The sequence below is a fragment of the Nanorana parkeri genome, unplaced genomic scaffold (genome assembly GCF_000935625.1).
Source record: "Nanorana parkeri isolate BGI_ZX_2015 unplaced genomic scaffold, ASM93562v1 scaffold1568, whole genome shotgun sequence".
NCBI lineage: Eukaryota > Metazoa > Chordata > Amphibia > Anura > Dicroglossidae > Nanorana > Nanorana parkeri.
Window position 1 is genome coordinate 132,295 of NW_017307836.1, and position 20,278 is coordinate 152,572.

Genomic DNA, 20,278 nt, shown 5'->3' on the forward strand with positions numbered 1-20,278 from the left:
AACTATCATTATTGTAATTCGTTTAATTCTCTTCTCGTTACACCCAATCCACTCAGTAATTTTCAAATACAAATTAACAACTAACATTCACAGGTCACTGAAGTTTAATTTATTATGTAATCCATTTCATTTGTATTTTATCGGAATGTATGTTGCATGGGTTTCTATCATCATTGGTCATACTGCAGGTTAATTAACAGCAGACTTGTTTTTGTCATTCTTTTGCCCTCATTCACACTAGAAAAGGCCGGCAGGTACAGCTCCGTGCTGCGTGCACAGCCGTATCGCTCAGCTCCTGTGAAGGACAGGTGCTACGTGTGATTAGTATGCAGCCCCCGTCCTTCTCTATGGGACTATGCGGCCGTACGCCGCCCTAAGCTCACCCCAAGTGCACATGCGTACGGGTGCCTTTTTCCTGGCTCAGACGCGGACCGGATCCATCCTGTCAGCGTACGAGTACGGACACCCGCACAGACGTGCAGGGCGGGTGAGCGTAGGGCGGCGTACGGCCGCGTAGTCCCATAGAGAAGGACGGGGGCTGCATACTAATCACACGTAGCACCTGTCCTTCACGGGAGCTGAGCGATACGGCCGTGCACGGAGCTGTACATGCCGGCCTTTTCTAGTGTGAATGAGGGCTTATTCTTTCAACAAATTGAAAAAAAGAAGATAGAATACAATTAAAGAAGTGAAGAATTGTGCCAAACAAACATGAAGATTAGGGCACACTTGCCTTAGAAGTGTGCCCTTCTCCAGCGCTGTCAGATTGATCTTCGGTCCCCAGCTCTGTGCCCCGCCGCCACTGTCTCTATAGCTGACACTTCGGGGTCTCGTACTCCTCTTCAGCCATTAGTAATCATTGATGATGCACACAGGAGTTACATCCTGTCCGGCACCGGGTCCATTCATAACATCTTAGAGATTTGATTGACTTGACTTTTGGTGTAATATGAAATTGGTAAAAGGGGAAACCTAATTAAAAATGGCTTCAGCGCTTGTCATTTTGACTGACCTCGGAAGCACATTCTTACATTTTATTTTTAACAAAAGCCATCGCTGCTTTTGCCCAGTAAAACACGCAGATGTGATGAGGCCTGACGAAAAAACATTTTAGTGACTAAAGCAATCCGAGGGTGCTTTGGGAGATTGGGAGCAAATATATATTTTAGGCCCAAGGCTCAATACGCTCTAGGGTACATCTATGAGGCACACACAAATTACTTCAGAGAAGGACAAAGAGAAGGACAAAAAAAATCTCTAACAGATTCCCTAAAAAATCTAAAAGAAAGAAGTTTGATTCTATTAATCTGCAAAACATAACTGTGCGGTTTGAGTAATTGTTGTTTTTGGGTCTCATAGTCAGCAATCATACACAAGCTTTCACTTCCAACTGGAGTTTTTCAGCGCAGGTTTGCATCTGATTGGTGGCTTTAGGACAATGGTAACTGCTTAGTGCTGACAGCTTTGTGTCTCTTCGTAATGTGTCTGCTGTGAATTAACATTCCTATATACCTGTTTGTGGATTGATTTAACCTCAGCTTGTGTCATCTAATGGGCAGTGGAAATGTTAATTGTACCCGGTGTGTATTGGTCTTTGTGCACTGTGGCTGCGCCCTGCCCCTGGGCTGTCCGCTTCCTGTTACTAACGAGCGGTTGTTTTCCCTCCCTGGCTTTGCACTGGTTCTGCGGTTACATCCTAGCTCTTCATACAGATACAGCTGCCGGTCTACTCATGCGCAGCATCCACCTGGTCACCCAGAGGCTGAACGCACAATGGAGGCCAGACATGAGCATCTCATTGGCTGCACTGGAGCTGCTGTCTGGACTCGCCAAGGTCAGTATCTGCCATTACTACAACAATCAATGTTTTTTTTTTTAAATTGGCCTACAAACCTGCATTTTCTCGAAGGCAACCTGCTAGGACAGCTGTCATCTGTCACTGCTAAGGCTCCCATCTGGCACTAAAGAGAGTTTGTCACTATAAGAAAGCCAAAAGCTGCTGACCAATGTGAAACGCTAGCAGTCAGCGGTACACATATCTACAGCAGCTTTTAGTACTTCTTGCTTCACCTGAATCCTGGCCTGAGCCGACAAGCAAAGCTCTGGCACATCCAGGTAGCTTGCCTGGTTCCTCCTGGACCTACCCAGGAGGAACCAGTTAGGGTCTGGAACTCACTGCCACAGACAGTGATTTCAGCAAAGAATGTGGAATTGTTCAAGAAACTTTTGGACGATTTCTTAAGGGACCGTAATATACAGGGGTACAGGTACTCCTAGAATGAGATCCTAATAGGTTGGACTTGATGGACTAATGTCTTTATTCAACCTCAAATACTATGTAACTATGTACCCAATCCTACTGGTCTATTATTTTGATGGGCAGTCTTGCTGGCCAATATAAGTGTGCAAAAGGCACGAAGGAGTGGTCAAACCTTCAGAATTACCAGCAGCCCAGTAATCGGGCAAAGCAGGAGGTACTGAAAGCTGCTGCAGGTATCTCTGGTCTGTAGGCTGGACATCAAACATGTCTGCCTTATTTTATCTCCATTACATTGTCTGTCTGATGGGATGAGTATTTTACAGAAGGCACATAATAAGGTTGTTTGTGCTTTGTGTTAAGTTCATGGGAATTGACAATGACACTGCATTTCTGGCCAGGTTAACAGGTATTTTTATGCCAAAAATGTTCGTGGTGGAAAAATTCAGCCACCACATCGAAGACTGGTGAGCTGCAATATATTACATTGTTAGTTTTGGGTTTATTTGTCCTTTTAAACATACAGGCTTTGGGACTGTCATCCTAAGACATGAACCTGAAATTGGTAAGCAGGACAGGGCTTTAAACTTTTCAGACCTCACTTGGCTGCCTGCTTGTTCCAGGTCAGTGACTTTCAAGAGGCAGCCCCAGACTTTGCACCTTTTAGAAGCAAGTCAACAGTGCCCGCTCCCTTGTTTTTATGGACAGGGTTGCACTTAAGTTTAGCTTACAGCAGGTTTGGGGTTTATGCTTGGAACGGCAACATTAAAAGTGATTGTGTTCTTCTTTTGCCAGGTGAAGGTGAACATCGACTCTGCAGACAGGAAGAGGGCCGTAAGCTCAATATGCTTGTACATAGTGTATCAGTGCTCACGGCCAGCTCCTCATCACTCACGGGATCTCCACTCCATGATCGTGGCTGCTTTTCAGTGCCTGTGCGTCTGGCTCACCGAGCACCCCGACATGCTGAATGAAAAGGTGATCTGCTTTTTTATTCCTCAAGGGTTACATTTATATTCCCTCTAAGTGTAATACAATTTTTTATATATTTGTATAAAAAATGTTTTTTCTTTTGGACTTTGGTTCCTTCCTTTTTTTTTAATATAACGTTTGGTCTTTCTGTCAGGGTGTCACCTGATTCCCTGTCTTTTCTGGTGTCACTGGGACAGAAAGTGAAGAAAATGTCCCCAATGTGGACCCAGTGGGCTATAGAAATTCTAACCCTTCTCCACATTATCCAAAATAAAATATTTTAGGAGTAAATTAGGCTTTAAAGTGATACTTAAATCAGGAGTTAAATCTTAAAAATACATTCAAATACCATGTATCCTATTTGTGTATCACTGCTGTAGATCCTCAAATCATCTCTGAATTGGTGCTGACACTGTCCTTTCTTCTGGAGGGGGGCTACATTTGTTCCCCATGGTCCCTGTGTGTGTGTGTGTGTGCGTGTTGTAAAGTAGCCACCGCTCCAAGCTCACTCCTGTGATAGGCTACAGTCTCATGTTTAATTTACTAATTTGTACTGAGATTGTAGTCCATCACGGGAGCGAGCTTGGATCGGTGGCTACTTTACAACACGCACACACACACACACAGGGACCATGGGGAACAAATGTAGCCCCCCTCCAGAAGAAAGGACAGTGACAGCACCAATTCAGAGATGATTTGAGGATCTACAGCCGAGTGATGCACAAATAAGATACATTTCTGTTAATAGTTGGGGTACTTGAATGCATTTGTAAGATTTAATTCCTGACTTTATAGTGATTCCTTAGCCCTGGTTCACACCTAGGCGTATTGCATATGCGCGTCTGTCGCGCGGTTTTTTTACCACGCAACAAACGCGCGTTTCCGAGGGCTACTTGGCTGTATCCCAATGGAAACGCGCAACAAAAACGGCCCAAAGTAGTACATGTACCTTTTCAGGCGTGGGCCGTTTTGTAGCGCGTTAGGGACGGGCTGAAATACGCCAAAGTGTGAACCAGACCCATTGAATACAATGGGATTTAGATGTTTGAGCGTTTTGAAGAGCGTTCGTCGAGCGTAGAACGCGCTACAAAATGTTCAGGTGTGAACGAGGGCTTACAGTAAGAGCGGTTAAGGTCTGGAACTCACTGCCATCGGCAGTGATTTCAGCCAAGAGTGTAGATTTGTTCAAGAAAAGTTTGGACAATTTCTTGAGGGACCATAATATCCAGGGATACCAGTATCCCTAAGAATGAGATGATGCGCGGACCTATATGGGTTGGACGTGATGGACGTATGTCTTTATTCAACCCCAAATACTATGTAACTATGTAACTTTAGTGCCACTTTCATTGCCGTAGATTGTTAATCTGAGATATGTCGCTAGGATCTCCCAGAATGCTCTCAGGGCCTGCAATGTGGTTCATTTCCATTCTCCAGCATTGAGCAGAGAGCCTGAGGTCACACAGTTTCAGCATAGTTTTTAGTAAATGTAACGTAAAACGTGGCATACAAGCTTTTGAGCATCATTTGTTCTAGGGCTGCAACAACTAATCGACATAATCGATTATAACCGATTATTGAAAAAGTTGTCAACTTTTTCAGTCATCGATTAATCGGCTTGTAGTTGGCCCTGTTCACGGCTCCACACACACTGCGAGCCGCACCTCCTCCCCACCTCCTCCCCACCTCATGCTCGCCCCACCTCATGCTCGCCGCTGCCAGACCCGCCCACCCGCATCCACGCTCCACACGCCGCACCTCCTCCCTGATCGGCACAGGAACGCGGAGAGAAGTAAGGAGGAGCAGGTGTTAGCGGATGACAGCCGCCGATAGACAGGCCCAATCTCAGAAACAAATTGCTGGAAGACTGCTCAGGTAAGCCTGCACTTTCCCACACATGGTGCTCAATAATGTATTGCTGGGATTTGTATTCTTCTATAGCTGATGGTACATTGTGCTGTATATTATACTGAGCAATGTACCATCAGCTATAGAGGAATACAAATCCCAGCAATACATTATACACTCGATGTTTAATGTATTGCTGGGATTTGTTGTATTCCTATATAGCTTGTGGTATTCTGTATTGTGCTGTATAGAGGACTACAAATCAAGGAATAATACATATACAGCGCAATGCAGAATACCACCAGCTATAGAGGAGTACAACAAATCCCAGCAATAGTACATTATACAGTGGTGCAATGCAGAATACCACCAGCTATAATGTAATATTGCTGGGATTCGTTGTATTCCTCTATAGCTGGTGGTATTCTGCATTGTGCTGTATAATGTACTATTGCTGGGTTTTGTTGTCCTCTATTGCCGGTGCAATTCTGCATTCATTGCTGTATAATTTTACACTTTTCATTTCACTATTGCACACCACACTTTTATTTTTTATTTTTTTTACTTCCATTGCTCCAAGCTTGCTCCTGTGATGGACTGCAATCTCAATACAAACTAGTAGTCCCATCACTGGAGCCATTTTTAAAAATGTATTTTATTTTTTTATCCGATTAATCGAACTTAATAATCGGCTAACTAATCGATTTTGAAAATAATCGTTAGCTGCAGCTCTAATTTGTTCTTTATCAGTCTTCTGAAGATGCTGGAAATCTTGTAGTAGATTTTGGTTTCCAAAGAGAAAATGCCTATAATCCAGTCTTCTCTTGCTAATTTTAGACTGATCCAATTCAAGGTTGGTTTGGTTCCAGTCTGTGACTATGGTTAAAGGGAATTTCATAGTTCTGAAAAGGATCTCCTATTTGTCAAATACAGGGTCAGTTTACTGAGCCAGGTGGAAAGGAAAGGGTGAAGTTAGGACTATGATTTTCCAGCACAGTCTAGAAAATATCAAGGAAAAACAATGATTTCTTTACTCCAATTTCTCTTTCCTTTATAATCTAGGCCATGGCCTGTTCCGTAAAAAATATCATTTTCCTCCTGGAAACTAAAACATTTTTATTTACATAACACCATTATCAGTGTTCCAATTTCCAGTTCAGAAAGGGATGCTAGAAAGTGGGCCAGCTATAATAAGTGATCTGGTTTCACTGCCAAAGAACGTCTGTTGTATCATACAGCCTGGTTACTATAAAACAAGCAAAGTAGCCATTCAGTTAGTACAATTACCAAAATATATGTCATTGAACAACTTTAAACATTATCATAGACATGAGAGCTGCTCTGTTTTGTTCAGATTGAGGGACACCTGTTATGTTTAAAGGGTCCTTTGCTCCCTTGAAAATTGTTAAGTGAGTAGAGGTTCCTAGAAGTGCTTGAAGAACCACCAAGGAACTCTTATACAAATCTTAAACAACTGCTTGGGATCACCTCTTTCAATGGAAGGGAACAAGGGAAGGTATTTATATGCGTACATTCAGCTTTACGGACTCAGATGCCGGTAGATACAACAGGCTTTCTGCGATTGATCGCTCTTGTTACCTTAGAAGTGATTTGGGGCAGGCCAGGAGCCCAGGTTCAGTTTAAAGAGGTTTCTAAACAAACCCAGACACCCTGCAAGTTCCCTTCAATAGAAGAGTTTGTATACTCGCTATGACTCCTTCCTCCAACCCCTGTGTCACTGAGTCCTATAGTGATTTAGAGTTCAGAGAGGAAAAAAAAAAAGCACAGCCTTGGTTGAGGACACAGGTATCCAACACTCTAAGAAGTTTCCAATACTGGAGACACTGATAAAGACTGCAGCACTGGAGGGAAGGTGGAAGACACAGGCCGCCAGAGAGGTCTTGTAGTGCAGGAACCCGGTGCTTTGATTTGTTTAGAGACCTGATAGGGTCTGTGTTAACTGTGTTATTTCCATTTCCTACCTTCATTACCCTTGATGCAGAGTCCAGTGACGCTATTTTCAAACCTCTCCCAATCTCTAGGATTGTCTGAAGGAGGTTCTGGAAATTGTTGAGCTGGGAATATCTGGCAGCAAGTCTCGAAACCCCGAGCAGCAAGAGGTGCGATACAAAGGTGACAAGGAGCACAATCCAGCCTCTATGAGAGTAAAGGATGCTGCAGAAGCCACCTTAACATGGTAGGACACCACCTTGTTTTTTTTTTTTATCAGTTTGCTTGTCATTTGTGTTATTTATGTGGATAGTAAAGGTGCCCATACACTGCTCGATTCTCGTACTAGAATCGGGCGAAATCCCACGATCGTACGAGAATCGAGCAGTGAGAACGAAGGCGTGCGACCGTTTCTACTGTACGGTCGCACGTCTTTTGTCGAACCAACATGCTTGAAAACCCGCCAAGAATAGTACGATTGTCGGCGGGTTTCCAGCCTGCTCGTCCGATAGCTGCGGAACGGGCCGGTGTGCGCACGCGCATACTGCCCGTTCTGCATTGCCGTCATCGGAAGACCGCCCCTCAGCAGGGCGGGCTTTCGATGATCGCAAGTACGATCTGCCTGTCCAAGGTGGGCAGATCGTACGAGCTTTCAATAAGCGTACGACCATCGCATGACAAAAGTCTTGAGATGGTCGTAAGGTGTATGGGCACCTTTAGACAGGATTGTAGTCATCTCTGGAGCCAGATTGTGAAAGGACCAAGAAATGTAAACCCTTGAAAGCTAATATTTTATTTCACCCATATATAGTGAGCCATGTTGAGATGTTCATATTCTATGGATTTTTACAGTATATGCAAAACATTAAAGTGACACTAAACTCGGGAGTTAAATCTTAAAAATACATTCAAGGACCTTAACTATTAACAAAAATGTAGGTTATTTGTGTACCACTTGGCTGTTAATCCTCAAATCATCTCTTAATTGGTGCTGACACTGTCCTTCCTTCTGGAGGGGGGCTACTTTTGTTCCCCATGGTCCCTGTGTGTGTTTTATAAAGTAGTCACCGCTCCAAGCTCACTCCTGTGACGGACTACAATCTTAATACAAATTAGTGAACTAAACGTGAGAGTGTAGTCCATCACGGGAGTGAGCTTGGAACGGTGACTACTTTACAAGACACACAGGGACCATGGGGAACAAAAGTAGTCACCCACCAGAAGGAAGGACAGTGTCCGTATGAATTCAGAGATGATTTGAAGATCTACAGCCGAGTGATACACAAATAAGACACATTATTGTTAATAGTTCTGGTACTTGAATGTATTTTTAAGATTTAACTCCTGAGTTTCGTGTCACTTTAACAGCAAAGAGGATTTGAGTGACCTGCTTGTGGAAGCCTTGCAGAATACAGAGAATAAGGTGTCTTCTTTCTTGCAGTATTATGCAGCTACTTGGTGCATTCCCGCCTCCGAGTGGTCCAGCCTCTCCTTGCAGTCTGGTTAATGAGATGACACTGATCACCTACTCCCGACTGCCCACCATCAGCAAGTACAGTTTCCGCTACTTTGTGTTGGATAACAGTGTCATCCTGGCTATGCTGGAGCAGCCACTGGGAAATGAGCAGAGTGAGTCATTCAAACAAAGCTCCCCTGTGTTAACATCTGTTTTACTGTATCAGTTGTACTATTTTTGGTACGCGTTTTCAACTTTTTAATACATATTATACTTCTGTTGGTACTGGTTTTTGAATAGAATTCTCTTTTGTAGGTAATCCAAGTCCATGCATCACCGTTTTAATCCGAGGCATGTCTGGCCGCCACGCATGGTCTATGCAACTCTGCCACCTTCCGAGAGCAGCGAGAGCCAACCAGCGAGTGAGTAAATTTTGGAAGCGACTAGGCATTCATTTGCACCTATAATAATCTTTTGTTGGGTACGGTGCCTTTTTAGAATGTCCGCTACAGTCTAATGAACAAATATCAGCCCCTTACTAGGACAGGTACTGTATGTCAGATTTAAATGGAATAATTCATAACGAGGCAGCATTTTGACCTTCTGAGGGCCACACATATTTAAAAAAGCTGGTTTGTCTAAATGCCCCCCTCTCCAGAAAAACTAATACGTATGTTACATACACCCCCCTGCATCTCCCATTCAGCTATCTAGGAACATTTTCAGTGCTAATCTCGAGGCGTAGGAGAGACAAGGCCAAGTATTGACAGATGGAAGTTGCCATTTCTGGTATGGGACATGCTTGGTTTCGGAGTTCCTGGTGCGCTGCAGTGTGTATAACTTTTAATTACAGCGAAGTTAGGGTAAAATAGCGAAATGTACTGCGAAGGTTAATGCTTTGTCTTATGTAGCTAGGATAGTGGGGAAGGGGAGGAGACCATATGAAGTAAAGTAAACATATGGGACCTATTCCTTGTATCACATAGGGGGACTCACAAGCCCCCTATGTGACAGATGGAACATTGGAGGCGACAGGTGCTCTTTAACATATTACGTGTCTATTAGAACCCTAATGTCATCTTTGCACTTCAATGAAGCTGATAAAGCACAAATCGTGCTTGATCAACTTCTTTCCCAGCTTGTGTAGCCAGGGAATTACCGCTCAGAAACCGGAAGTGATGCAATCAGTGTCAATTCCGGCTTTAATCAGCGGGGAAGAGATCGGCTAGCGAATGTAAACTGGTCTTTCTCCCTGTTACTCACCCACACCCACAACGCTGGTCCAGAGCCCCCAGGAGGGGACATCGGAAGGGGGGAGAGAGGGGCTGGGCTCTGTTTATAGGCCCCTTTACGTGATCAGGCAGCTTTTCAGGTATCGGAATCGCTTCCATTGCAAAGCAGTGGGCTTTACTCAGGTAAAGGGACTCCTGCCGGCTACCGCAGCAGAGGAATTGTCGTTCTAAATGGAGTACAGGTGCAGACGCATTCACTGCACTTCTAGTCCATTCATACTTCCTTCCATCCCTTAGCTAAAAGTCTGTACCTCGTTATGGACAAGGACTAGGTGGAAGTGTGTGCAGTAGCGAGAGCACTGCGCCTGCCGTGCACGAGAGCACTGCGCCTGCCGTGCACGAGAGCACTGCACCTGGTTGCAATGCTTTGCAGGCCTTAAATGCAAAAAAAATTATAAATTAACATATTGTTTACGTACTGCAGTGCTGCTGATTAAGTTTCTCTATTCTCTAATGCAGGGGTAACCAAACTCCGGCCCTCCAGCTGTGAAGAAACTACAAATTCCATGATGCATCTCTCTCCGGGAGTCATGTCTGTGGCTGTGAGAATCTTGCAATGCCTCATGGGATTTGTAGTTCCACCACAGCTGGAGGGCCGGAGTTTGGTTACCCCTGCTCTAATGGCTATTCCATTTATTTAATAAAGAAAATCACCTGATTTATTTTTGCAAGAAATTTCTTACAACAGGTATGAATTCTTTCTCTGTAATTTTTATTCCTAAATTACGTCCTTTTTTTTATTTTTAGATGTTCATTCCTGAAGCAAGGCCGGAGCCTGAGAATGACGTGGGGATAAAGTACAATGTAAAGCACCGGCCGTTTCCGGAAGAGGTGGATAAAATCCCTTTCGTTAAGGCCGACCTCAGCATTCCTGACCTGCATGAAATCGTTACAGAGGAGGTGAGGGCTCTGTGGTCATTAGGATAGGATAAGTATTGGGATACTAGCAATTATAGGTAGTGCACCCTTTTACTAAATGACTCAGACTGAAATGTTTGGGGATCCGGAAACCACGAATTGCAAAATGTTAGTAGACTGTAGCGGCTTTTTTTTTTTTTTTTTACTACTAGTTGAAGTGATTTTACATATTCGAGTTTTCTGAAAGTGGCAGCGTGGACCCACACCCCTGCCACTCGTGTGACATTGCCCAGACCGGACCTTTTTTCCAGTGCTGATTAATACTTCTGTATCAGAACAGGTTTGATTTAAAAGACCACATTTACTCACTAAATAACCGCAATCTATAAAATCATGATACAATTTATATGCTCATATACTGTACATTATAATTGTTTTGAGAGCTGAAAAGACCTGTGATCTAGAAGTTCTGATCCTGTGAAGACACTTTCCTGTCCACGGGTCTGGGCGCAACTTCTGATTAAGCCATTTGTGGCTGATAACCTGAAGTTGTATTTTGTTTTTTGATTTGCTCAGAATTATTAAAGTCATGTTGTTTTTTTTGTTCCTAGTTGGAGCTTAGGCATGAAAAGCTGAAGATTGGAATGGCCAAACAGATTCAGTATGAGACTGCGCTGGACCATAGGAAAGAGGAAGAGTTCAAGAAGAAAAGCTATCCGGACCCAGTAACAGAATGCAAGCCTCCCACTCCAGCACAGGAGTTCCAGACTGCCCGGCTGCTCTTATCACACCTTGGCTTCCTGTCTCTAGAAGCACTAAAAGTAGGAAACATTAATTGGATTCAGCACTGCAACAGTTAATTTTATTATTAAATTATGTTTTTTGATATGGCCAACTTATATGTATCTGCATCTGTGTTACAATCTACTTCCTGTAATCTCCTACAAAGCATCATTCGGACTGGGAGAGGGCAGCCAGATCAATTCCTTGTTACTTTGCACAATACTTGTCAGCCCAACTCCGCAAGCTTCCAGTAGAGGAGAGCAAAAGGTCTTTCTGCTCTTTTCATTGTCCAATCATAGTCTGAAGTGCGGTACCCAAGGAAGCATAAGATCAGCAGTTGCCATTTAATGGCTGTGTAGAATTAAGAGGATGTAAGGGGAAGGGTATTGAATTGTGCATATAGAGGAAGCTTGCAGCTCTAACATAAGGTAGTAAATTTGTGCATATAATTATGTACACAGGTTTGACATCTGTGGCACACTGTAGAGTTTTGCTTCATGTATAGTATAGTTTGACCCATATGGCTCAGTACATATGGGCACTGAAAAAGATGTGTGTATTGCACTAAAAAGAATGTGGATCAAAATGTCCTGTCACAATTTGTTGTACAGCTTTGATTTAATCCCTCAGTGACTCCCTTGAGCACATGCATCCCTCCCCAGACTGCCTAGAGCCTTTACAGTGTGCTTTGCATCTGCTATACTAAAACCTGTCCAGTTTAATATTCACACACAAAGCGCCTGTCTTCCAGGAACCTGTAAACAGTCGTCTACCTCCTCACCTCATTGCCCTTGACTCGCACATGCCCGGGTTCTTTGATGATATCGGATACTTGGATCTGCTTCCATGTCGTCCCTTTGATACAGTTTTCATTTTCTACATGAAAGCCGGACAGAAAACAAGCCAAGAGGTGAGCCACATCTATGTCTAGGACTGTTCAAACTCATGTGAATTGTTGTTCTCCACTGTTTGATGTGTTTGGAATAGAAGTAGGTTAGCAAAATCCCATTGACTTTAATTGAGCTGTACACATGGCAGTTCATAGGCTGCGTTTGACCCACTTTTTGGGCTACAGTCCTTTGGTTGCAGCATGTCCGATTTAAAGTGTATTTGAACTTCAGGCAAAGCCAGTCAAACACGGCCTTCTTTTGTCCAATGCTGTGTTTGCCATTCAAACACTTGCATTTGTGTTTGGATAGAACGCCTGTCAAAATGAGCCCTTAGCCATGTGATCTATACTGAAGAGGAAAATCAGTGTTCAAGTTGGTTAACCCTTCACCCAGCTTCTGTGGAGTTAGGGCCCATTCACACCCAATGTGTTGGGCCTGCGTTGGGTTCAAATGCAACGCTATACAAGGCCATTTGTCTTGTACCAGATGGGCCTAGTTTATTTCGGTGCAGTGGTGTGTGCTATAAAAAAGTATGGCATGCTGTACTACTTTTTTAGCACACTCAAATTTGATACACCTGCTTGCACCACGCTGTGCCCATAAAACCTAATTGAATGTCACTTGTGATATTTCAATAAAGTTCTGAGAAAAAAAACAGTGCACTGCTTCGTGATCAAGTGCATCAGCACTGTGAAGAGCACTTGCACACTAGCGGCTGCTGATGTGAATGGGCACCTAAAGCCCAGTTTCTACAGCTTGGAGCTAAACCATGAATTAGGACCTTCTCCCCACCCCTTGTGACCGTTCTGGGAGCTTAAGTGTCCAGTCCCAAAGCACCAGCACTGTTACAAGTGAGCAAGGAAAGCAAGTTTTTTTGTTTTTCCCACACCCAGAGTACTAGGTAATTCTCTTCACTCTCAGCAGTGGAATGGAGTGACAGGGTAGTGATAAGGGAGGTATTTGTGGCTGGAGAGGGCAGTAGTTAACGGAACCTGTTGCTTATTCCCTAAGTATGCAGTACAGAGGCTCGGTGTAATAGTGTATTGCTTCTACACGGCCTCTAAGAGATTGGGTCAATTAAACCACCCACTTGAATTATTCTGAGTTTCATTGAAGGTACCGGTATAAGGTTTTAATTACTTAATATTTGACACATTCACAGATCTTGAAGAATGTTGAATCATCTAGTAATGTGCAGCCTCACTTCTTGGAGTTCCTGCTGTCTCTCGGCTGGCCTGTAGACGTGGGGAAGCACCCAGGGTGGACAGGCCAAGTGTCCACAAGCTGGTCGATTAACTGCGTCAGCGAGAACGAGCAACAAGATCAGGGTATGTATAGGAAGACTGTATGTGGCAGTATGGGTTCTATCCCGTTAAATTCCAATCTATTCCAATGAACAAAAGGTTACCTGGAAACATGTTTCCTGAACTTCAGCTTATTCACTGTAAAATCACTGATCACTTCCCGATATCCCTGCTCACTTCAATGATTGATCCCCACATGGTTTTCAAAACAGACACTGAATCTTATTAGCACTTCTATTTTGTAAAGAGCCGTTTTTAAGCAGGTGTGGACTTCTTGGAATCTGTTTTTTTGTTTTGCACACTATTCACTGTAAATTCTAGAGATCATCACACATGAAGGTCAGCAGTTTTTGATGTTGCAACTACTACACTTGACATCTGCAATTTATTGCACAGTCAAAGTTGCTTGGATCACAGGTTCTCCATATGAGCGCATGCCTAATATGGAGAACCTGTCATTAAAGCCCAACCCCAGGCAGATATATGAACATCTGTTAATGCAGCTGTGTATTTTACGTCTGTCTTTGTATCAGCTTTTTGTCATTCCCTGCACAGCTGCAATGACATTGGTAATGGGGTGGGCAGCACTAGGAGGCAAATTAAGTTGTGATGCATGCTTGTGCTGACAGGAAACACACCGACAGGGAGCAGACTTGATGACTTCTCAATATCTATTGTCCAATCTGCGGGCTGGACACGGTAAAATGACACAGCTGGATTCCTTGACTCTTAACAGTAGTGTCATCCTTTTGGCTGTTATGTGTGGGAGAGGCGTATAGATCACAGAAGTAGCTTTCACAGCTAAGGCAGCTTACATATGCACATTGTATCTTTACAAAGTGCTATATTTTATTTTAATTTGATCTGGTCATCATCCTGCAATAACAGCACTACAGTGTACAAACCAATATGAATTAATTTTCGTCTGTCTTGTAGATGAAACCACTGGTGCAGAGGACTCGGGTGGTAGCATATTCAACGGACAGAAGAAAGTCCTATATTATGCAGATGCACTTACAGAGATTGCTTTTGTGGTGCCCTCAGTGACGGATGCTCTCAGTAAGTTCGGATGTAAGAATATACTGGTGACAATGCTTAGGCCATGGGTTAAAAAATGTGACTGCAGAGGTTTACTTTTTTTTTTTTATGCACTGATCAGCGGAGTCCTCGGAAAGTAATATGTCCGATCAGGAAAGTGATTCTACAATGGACCTGCTGCATGGAATATTGAAGCAACCTTTGACTTTGGAACTTTTCCCAAATCACACAGAAAACTTAAACTCCACACAAAGGGTAAGTGCCATTCTATCTATCCAATGCCAAAAGAATGAGCTTGAGCGACAGACTTCAACTAGATCAAGCGACAATATCTTTGGGTACATGCAACAATGTCTAAAAGGTCTTGGGAAACAGTGGATAGACAGGTCAGAAAACCTTGTTCAGTTGTTGAGATATTTTGGCACCAACCTTTCTCCTCACCCTTCACACCTGACCTTTCTATTTGAGTTCATTACATTACGCATGTTAACATGTGGTTTTAACACTAGCATGCAATCTGTGAAGGCATCTGAAAAAAAGCAAAAAAGGGGCGCCTTTCCTAGTGCAGATTTGTTTAATCCAATAAAATAATCAAGAATGTACAAACAGGTACTCACAAAGTGGAAGTAAAAACGAGCAGCAGGACAGTAAAAACGGAGCAGTGCAAGGATCCGTGTAGAGCGTCCTGTATAAGAATCACTGTAGTGTTCCTTGCTCTACACGAATACTACCATACTTGTGCATTGGGCTACTACTCTAAATGGAAGGGACTATGCGTTGCAGTACCACAAACTTTACCATGTGTTACTGCAGCACATGGGTGTGAAGCCAGTCTCAGACATCTGTAGTTGGATCATACCTCAGACTATCTTCTGATGTTTACAACTAGCCTAAGAGTCTGGTCACACTTCTACAGTTTCCTAAAGTGAACTGAACCATCTTACTGCAGGTACTCCCTCCTCAGGTCTAATCTAGCTTGAGTCAGACTTATAGCTCTGCATTTGGCAAAGTTCATGCTCCCCGCTGATTGGGAAGCTCTGGCTCTGTATCAGCAGGGGGCATGTCCGACATCTGCAGAGGGACCACTGCTTCCACACAGAAAGCAAAGGTTCTTACCTGCAGCATGCTGACAGTGGACTGCTTTTCTTCTTTAGGCTGTGGCTGCTCTGTACACCTTTTTTTGTTTTCTTTTTATGCACCTCAAATGCATTTAGGTGATTTTAAACTAAAAGTTCAGTTAGTATTTAATTTATGATATTTTTATTTTCAGCTTAGTCCAACATCCCGCGCTAAGAAACTTCCACAGGGAAGAACCGTCCCACCACTGGGACCAGAGACTAAAGTGGCTGTTGTGTGGCTGGAGCAGTATGATGATTTGGGTATGTTCTGTAGAACCATACACTCCAACAACCATTCCAAGCATACATTGTTTGAAATGTAAGATATACTGTGTACATTTAACATAAAATACATTTCGGTTCCCCCTAAAGGTAACCTGTGCTTGGAGAAATATAAGGTCACTGTTGCTGACATCCTTCAGAAAATTCTAGTTTCCTGGCTGTATCAGGCTTCAGAGCCTTTAGAAGTACAAACATGCAGATGGGTCAGAGTTAAAGTCAGGGGCGTCCCGAGACCTCGCTGTGACGTGATTGCGTGATGTCACCACGCACGTGCGCGATGACGTCATTAAGCATGCACGGCCATCTAATTGGTGCCTGCCGGCGACCATCTTGGTGATGGACGCTGGCAGAGAGGAGGGGACGTTCATCTGGCGGGATGAGGTATGCTGCCGGGTCCCCTTCTCTCTCCTGACACTGTCGGGCTCTCAGTCCATGACCGAGTGCCCGACTTTTTAGAAGGGGTGACACTAAAATGACTCGGTCATTTTGGTGTCACCCATCTAATGCTGTCACCCGGGTCGGGGCCACACCCCCTTTGTGACGCCACTGGTTAAAGTCATGTCAAATTATGTTCAGGCACCTTATTACCTGATCTGCATACATTTTTGAGTTGGTGGCTCAGAAAATACTAAAACCAGTGGATTAACATGCCAGCCAAAGAATAAAGAGAGGTCAGTAATGGTCGCCCACATCTCCTCTCAGTACAGTTTCTCTTTAATGTTATTGCGGCCTTAGATTTTCCAAATATCCAACCTCCACTCATTATGTCCTCTAATTATCAATTCATTTTATTCCAGTCCTCTCTCAACCTCAGAATTTAATGCATCAGCTTGTATATAGAGAGATTAGGGTCTGAATAATTTAAGAGACTCTTTCAGCAACTTAACAAAATGCGAGTAAAAGCACCAAAAATCCTCAATTTGTTTACTTGCAATGTGCCTTTGAACGTGCTAGGGGGAATTCCACTCCAGGAAGGGTCAGTTCTCTAGCACAGTTCTTCCTCCCTTCTGCCATATCATGACCCTTTTTGTCTTTTCTGAGTATCTAATTCTTGTCTGTGATTGCCCATCTCCACTTTCCTCTCCTCCCTACATAACCCTTTTATGGAGGTGCTGGGGGAGGAGCGAAAGGGAAATACTATAGAGCAGGAGTGGACAACTTCAGCCCTGCAGCTGTGATGAAACTACAAATCCCATAACGCCTTTGCCTCTGAGAGTCATGCCTGTAACGGTCAGTCTTGCAATGTCTCTTGGGACTTGTAGTTCCACAACAACTGGAGGGTCAGAGTTGCCCACCCCTGGTATAGAGTCTCACTCGAGTGACAGCTCTGAGTCTACTGGGACTGAAGACATCATATCCAAAATGGCGGGTGCCCAGAAGCAGTGTTAAGCTGGGTATACATCGTTCTATTTTCGTTCAACCTGCGGGCTGAACAAAAAAAATAGAACAGATTCCTCCAACTCTTATGGGCGTGGATAGAGGAATCCCCTGCTGTTTCTATTGTATTCTGACAGCAGCTGGCAGCTCACCAAGACCTAGCCAAAATTCACTGCATGTAAGGCCTACTTTAGGGGTTTGCATGTCTACACAAGGGAGGCTTTTGCAGGTACATGGCATGCGCAAAATAAGTTAAATGCACATATAATCGTATGGTAAGATTGTTGTTAAAATGAATAGTCTGAGGACAGTGTCTCTTTAGAATTCGAGCTGCTTTGTAAGCCAACCAGTATCATTTAGAAATGTGTACATAAAAGACCTCAATCTACTATCTGTATCTTGCCTATTTACAAAGCGCAGTCAGTCTGTGTTATCAGCCATGATGAAGGCTTACCATTAGCAGTTAGTTTCCAACTATTGAATTATTGGACAGGAAATTAGCTGTTAACCACCTTTTATCTCAGAACTGATAAGCTCTCCAAACGCAGACCTTTTTTTTTTACCCATTACTGTTATTAAAATGCTGGTGAGAGGTAAACACACAAATTTCATTTTATGTTGGGTCAGTCTGATGCCTGGAGCTATGTAGCAGTGTTCAGCAACACCGTATAGGAGCTGCAACTCGTACTACTACAGCACAGTGTAAGCACAAGTTTCTATCCGATATTATGAAGAGTTCTGGTGTTGCAAAGTTGCATTTTTGATCCTGCCTCGCTGCCCAGATAAAGTAGTACTAAAGCCTCACATGTTTATCGTAATTACATTTGTATACACAGGTTGAGCAGAGGACAGTTGGTGCTTTCTTAAAGAAAGGTCCAGAAATACTGTTACAGTTACTCTCTCCACTCATTCATGGTATCTCCAAAATGTCGTGAATGGGCCAGATGCCAAAGACAATGTAGCTCAGTTAAATCATCAGTGGCCACCCAGTGGCTGAAGAAGATTTCTACAGAACCCAGAAGTGGTGGCGGACAAATGGGAGGCAGAGGATTACTTGAAAGCTAGTTGTGATTTAATGTACAAGTATGCTGTGCATATGTGCACATTATGGCAGACACCCATCCAGCATACAAATGGTTTACCACCGCTTTCATACGTCCTCTTCTCCACTTCATCCTCAGGGTACCTTTTGCGTTGCTTCCCTGAACTTCAAGTTGTAAATCACACGCTCATTTCTTCAAAGAAAGTTCCCCAATCTCCTTTCTCAGGACTATATGTCCCATTGTTCCAAGCACCACCCCTGCCACAGTGCATGTGTGCCCCATTTAGTTCTCCCTGTGGATCCGATTGGAGTCTCTCCTGGGAGTGAGCACACCAGGGTGGCTCCATGGGACCCTGGAACCCTGCCAGGCAGTGGTCCATCCGAGGGCCAGGAACTTTGACTACCAATCCTTGAAGGAGGGGGTTTTGGAGAGGAAGAGGCAGCACACAAGCTGAGTCCGGAAGTCAGTTTCTGTAAAATGTTGTTAACACTTTAACCAAAGACTATCCACACAGTCCCTCTAGTCGCACCTTTCCAGGGACATCCTTTTGAGAAGAGTGTCATCATGCTTCTACCCTATTCCCATAACTCGCCATTTGCTTCCTCCACTCTGTCTCCTAGCTAGAGCTGCTGCTAATTGGCAGCAAGGTAATTCAGAGAACAGAGGCCAGCAAAGTTAAAAAGGACCATTTATTGCACTCGCAAGTATAGAGGCGCATATTCTATCCAAACTCCCAACTCATGTTTCACCCTTTCCAGCTTTATACTGGGAGTGCTTAGAGATGGGCTTAGCTGTTGACTATTGAAAAAAGTCAATATTTGCTTATCAGTTGCAGCTCTGTTTAGTCTGCTTTGATTGCATTATTTTAGGGAAAGGAGAAGTCAGTTTGAATCTGCTTATATACCAGATTTTGTGGGTTACCGCTATTTTTTTTATATTCTTGGGAAATGGAAAGGTTAAGTTTAAGTTTTCTCCTCCATACAGAGAACTTCCCACTGGCAGACATGGCAGCAGAGACCAGCACTGGTATCGAGACCACATCCAACAGCAGCACTTCTGTCAGGTAGTACGATGTCCTGGGTTACAATCATTGTCTGCTAACATGACAACAGCTGCAGATTAAACATGTGTTCTTTGCCTTCTAATAGGAACAACATGCCTGAGAAGGAGGTGCCTGTAATATTCATCCATCCCCTGTACACTGGCTTGTTCCGGGTAAAAGTCCATGGGGCTTTGGGGAAGTTCAACATGGTCATCCCTTTGGTGGATGGAATGGTGGTCAGCAGGAGAGCACTTGGTAAGCACCAGAATGGGGCAAAAAGCCAGCCTTTGTGACAGATTGGATGTTGTTAGGCAGGATCCAAAGATCAGTGTTTAAACAATATTTATTTCTTGTCTTGTTCCATCATGCAGGCAGAGATATTTCAAGTTTCAATTCTTCTGTATTAAGGCAAAAGTCTGCAATTCTAGGTGGCTGTATGCCTCAAGTGGTTAGCTGATGTTAATATCAGACTTCATTAGGAATAAAAATTATATATATATATATATACACACACACCTTACAGCAGGTAAAACCTGACAGAGATTGTAATCCTTCTCCATTCTGCTCAAGGTGTTTTAATTGCTGTTTATGCCTCAAGTGGTTAGCTGATGTTAATATCATGCTTCATTAGGAATAAAAATTATATATATATATATACACACACACCTTACAGCAGGTAAAACCTGAAAGAGATTGTAATCCTTCTCCATTCTGCTCAAGGTGTTTTAATTGCTGTTTTTGAGATATATATCTCCAGCAAATTATATA

The 20,278-nt window shown here is 43.5% G+C and overlaps 1 protein-coding gene across 1 annotated transcript in view; it reads left to right on the plus strand.

The window, feature by feature from the left end:
- RALGAPB (Ral GTPase activating protein non-catalytic beta subunit) overlaps positions 1-20,278 on the plus strand; it is a 66,267-nt gene that overhangs the window by 43,385 nt on the left and 2,604 nt on the right. The window contains exons 18-31 of the mRNA XM_018570654.1: positions 1,701-1,834; positions 3,053-3,235; positions 7,120-7,274; positions 8,469-8,656; positions 8,799-8,905; positions 10,523-10,675; positions 11,245-11,454; positions 12,168-12,326; positions 13,469-13,634; positions 14,547-14,669; positions 14,770-14,903; positions 15,919-16,027; positions 19,453-19,531; positions 19,617-19,765. Coding sequence (XP_018426156.1) covers positions 1,701-1,834; positions 3,053-3,235; positions 7,120-7,274; positions 8,469-8,656; positions 8,799-8,905; positions 10,523-10,675; positions 11,245-11,454; positions 12,168-12,326; positions 13,469-13,634; positions 14,547-14,669; positions 14,770-14,903; positions 15,919-16,027; positions 19,453-19,531; positions 19,617-19,765 — 2,049 coding nt within the window. The remainder of the gene's footprint in view (positions 1-1,700; positions 1,835-3,052; positions 3,236-7,119; positions 7,275-8,468; positions 8,657-8,798; positions 8,906-10,522; positions 10,676-11,244; positions 11,455-12,167; positions 12,327-13,468; positions 13,635-14,546; positions 14,670-14,769; positions 14,904-15,918; positions 16,028-19,452; positions 19,532-19,616; positions 19,766-20,278) is intronic.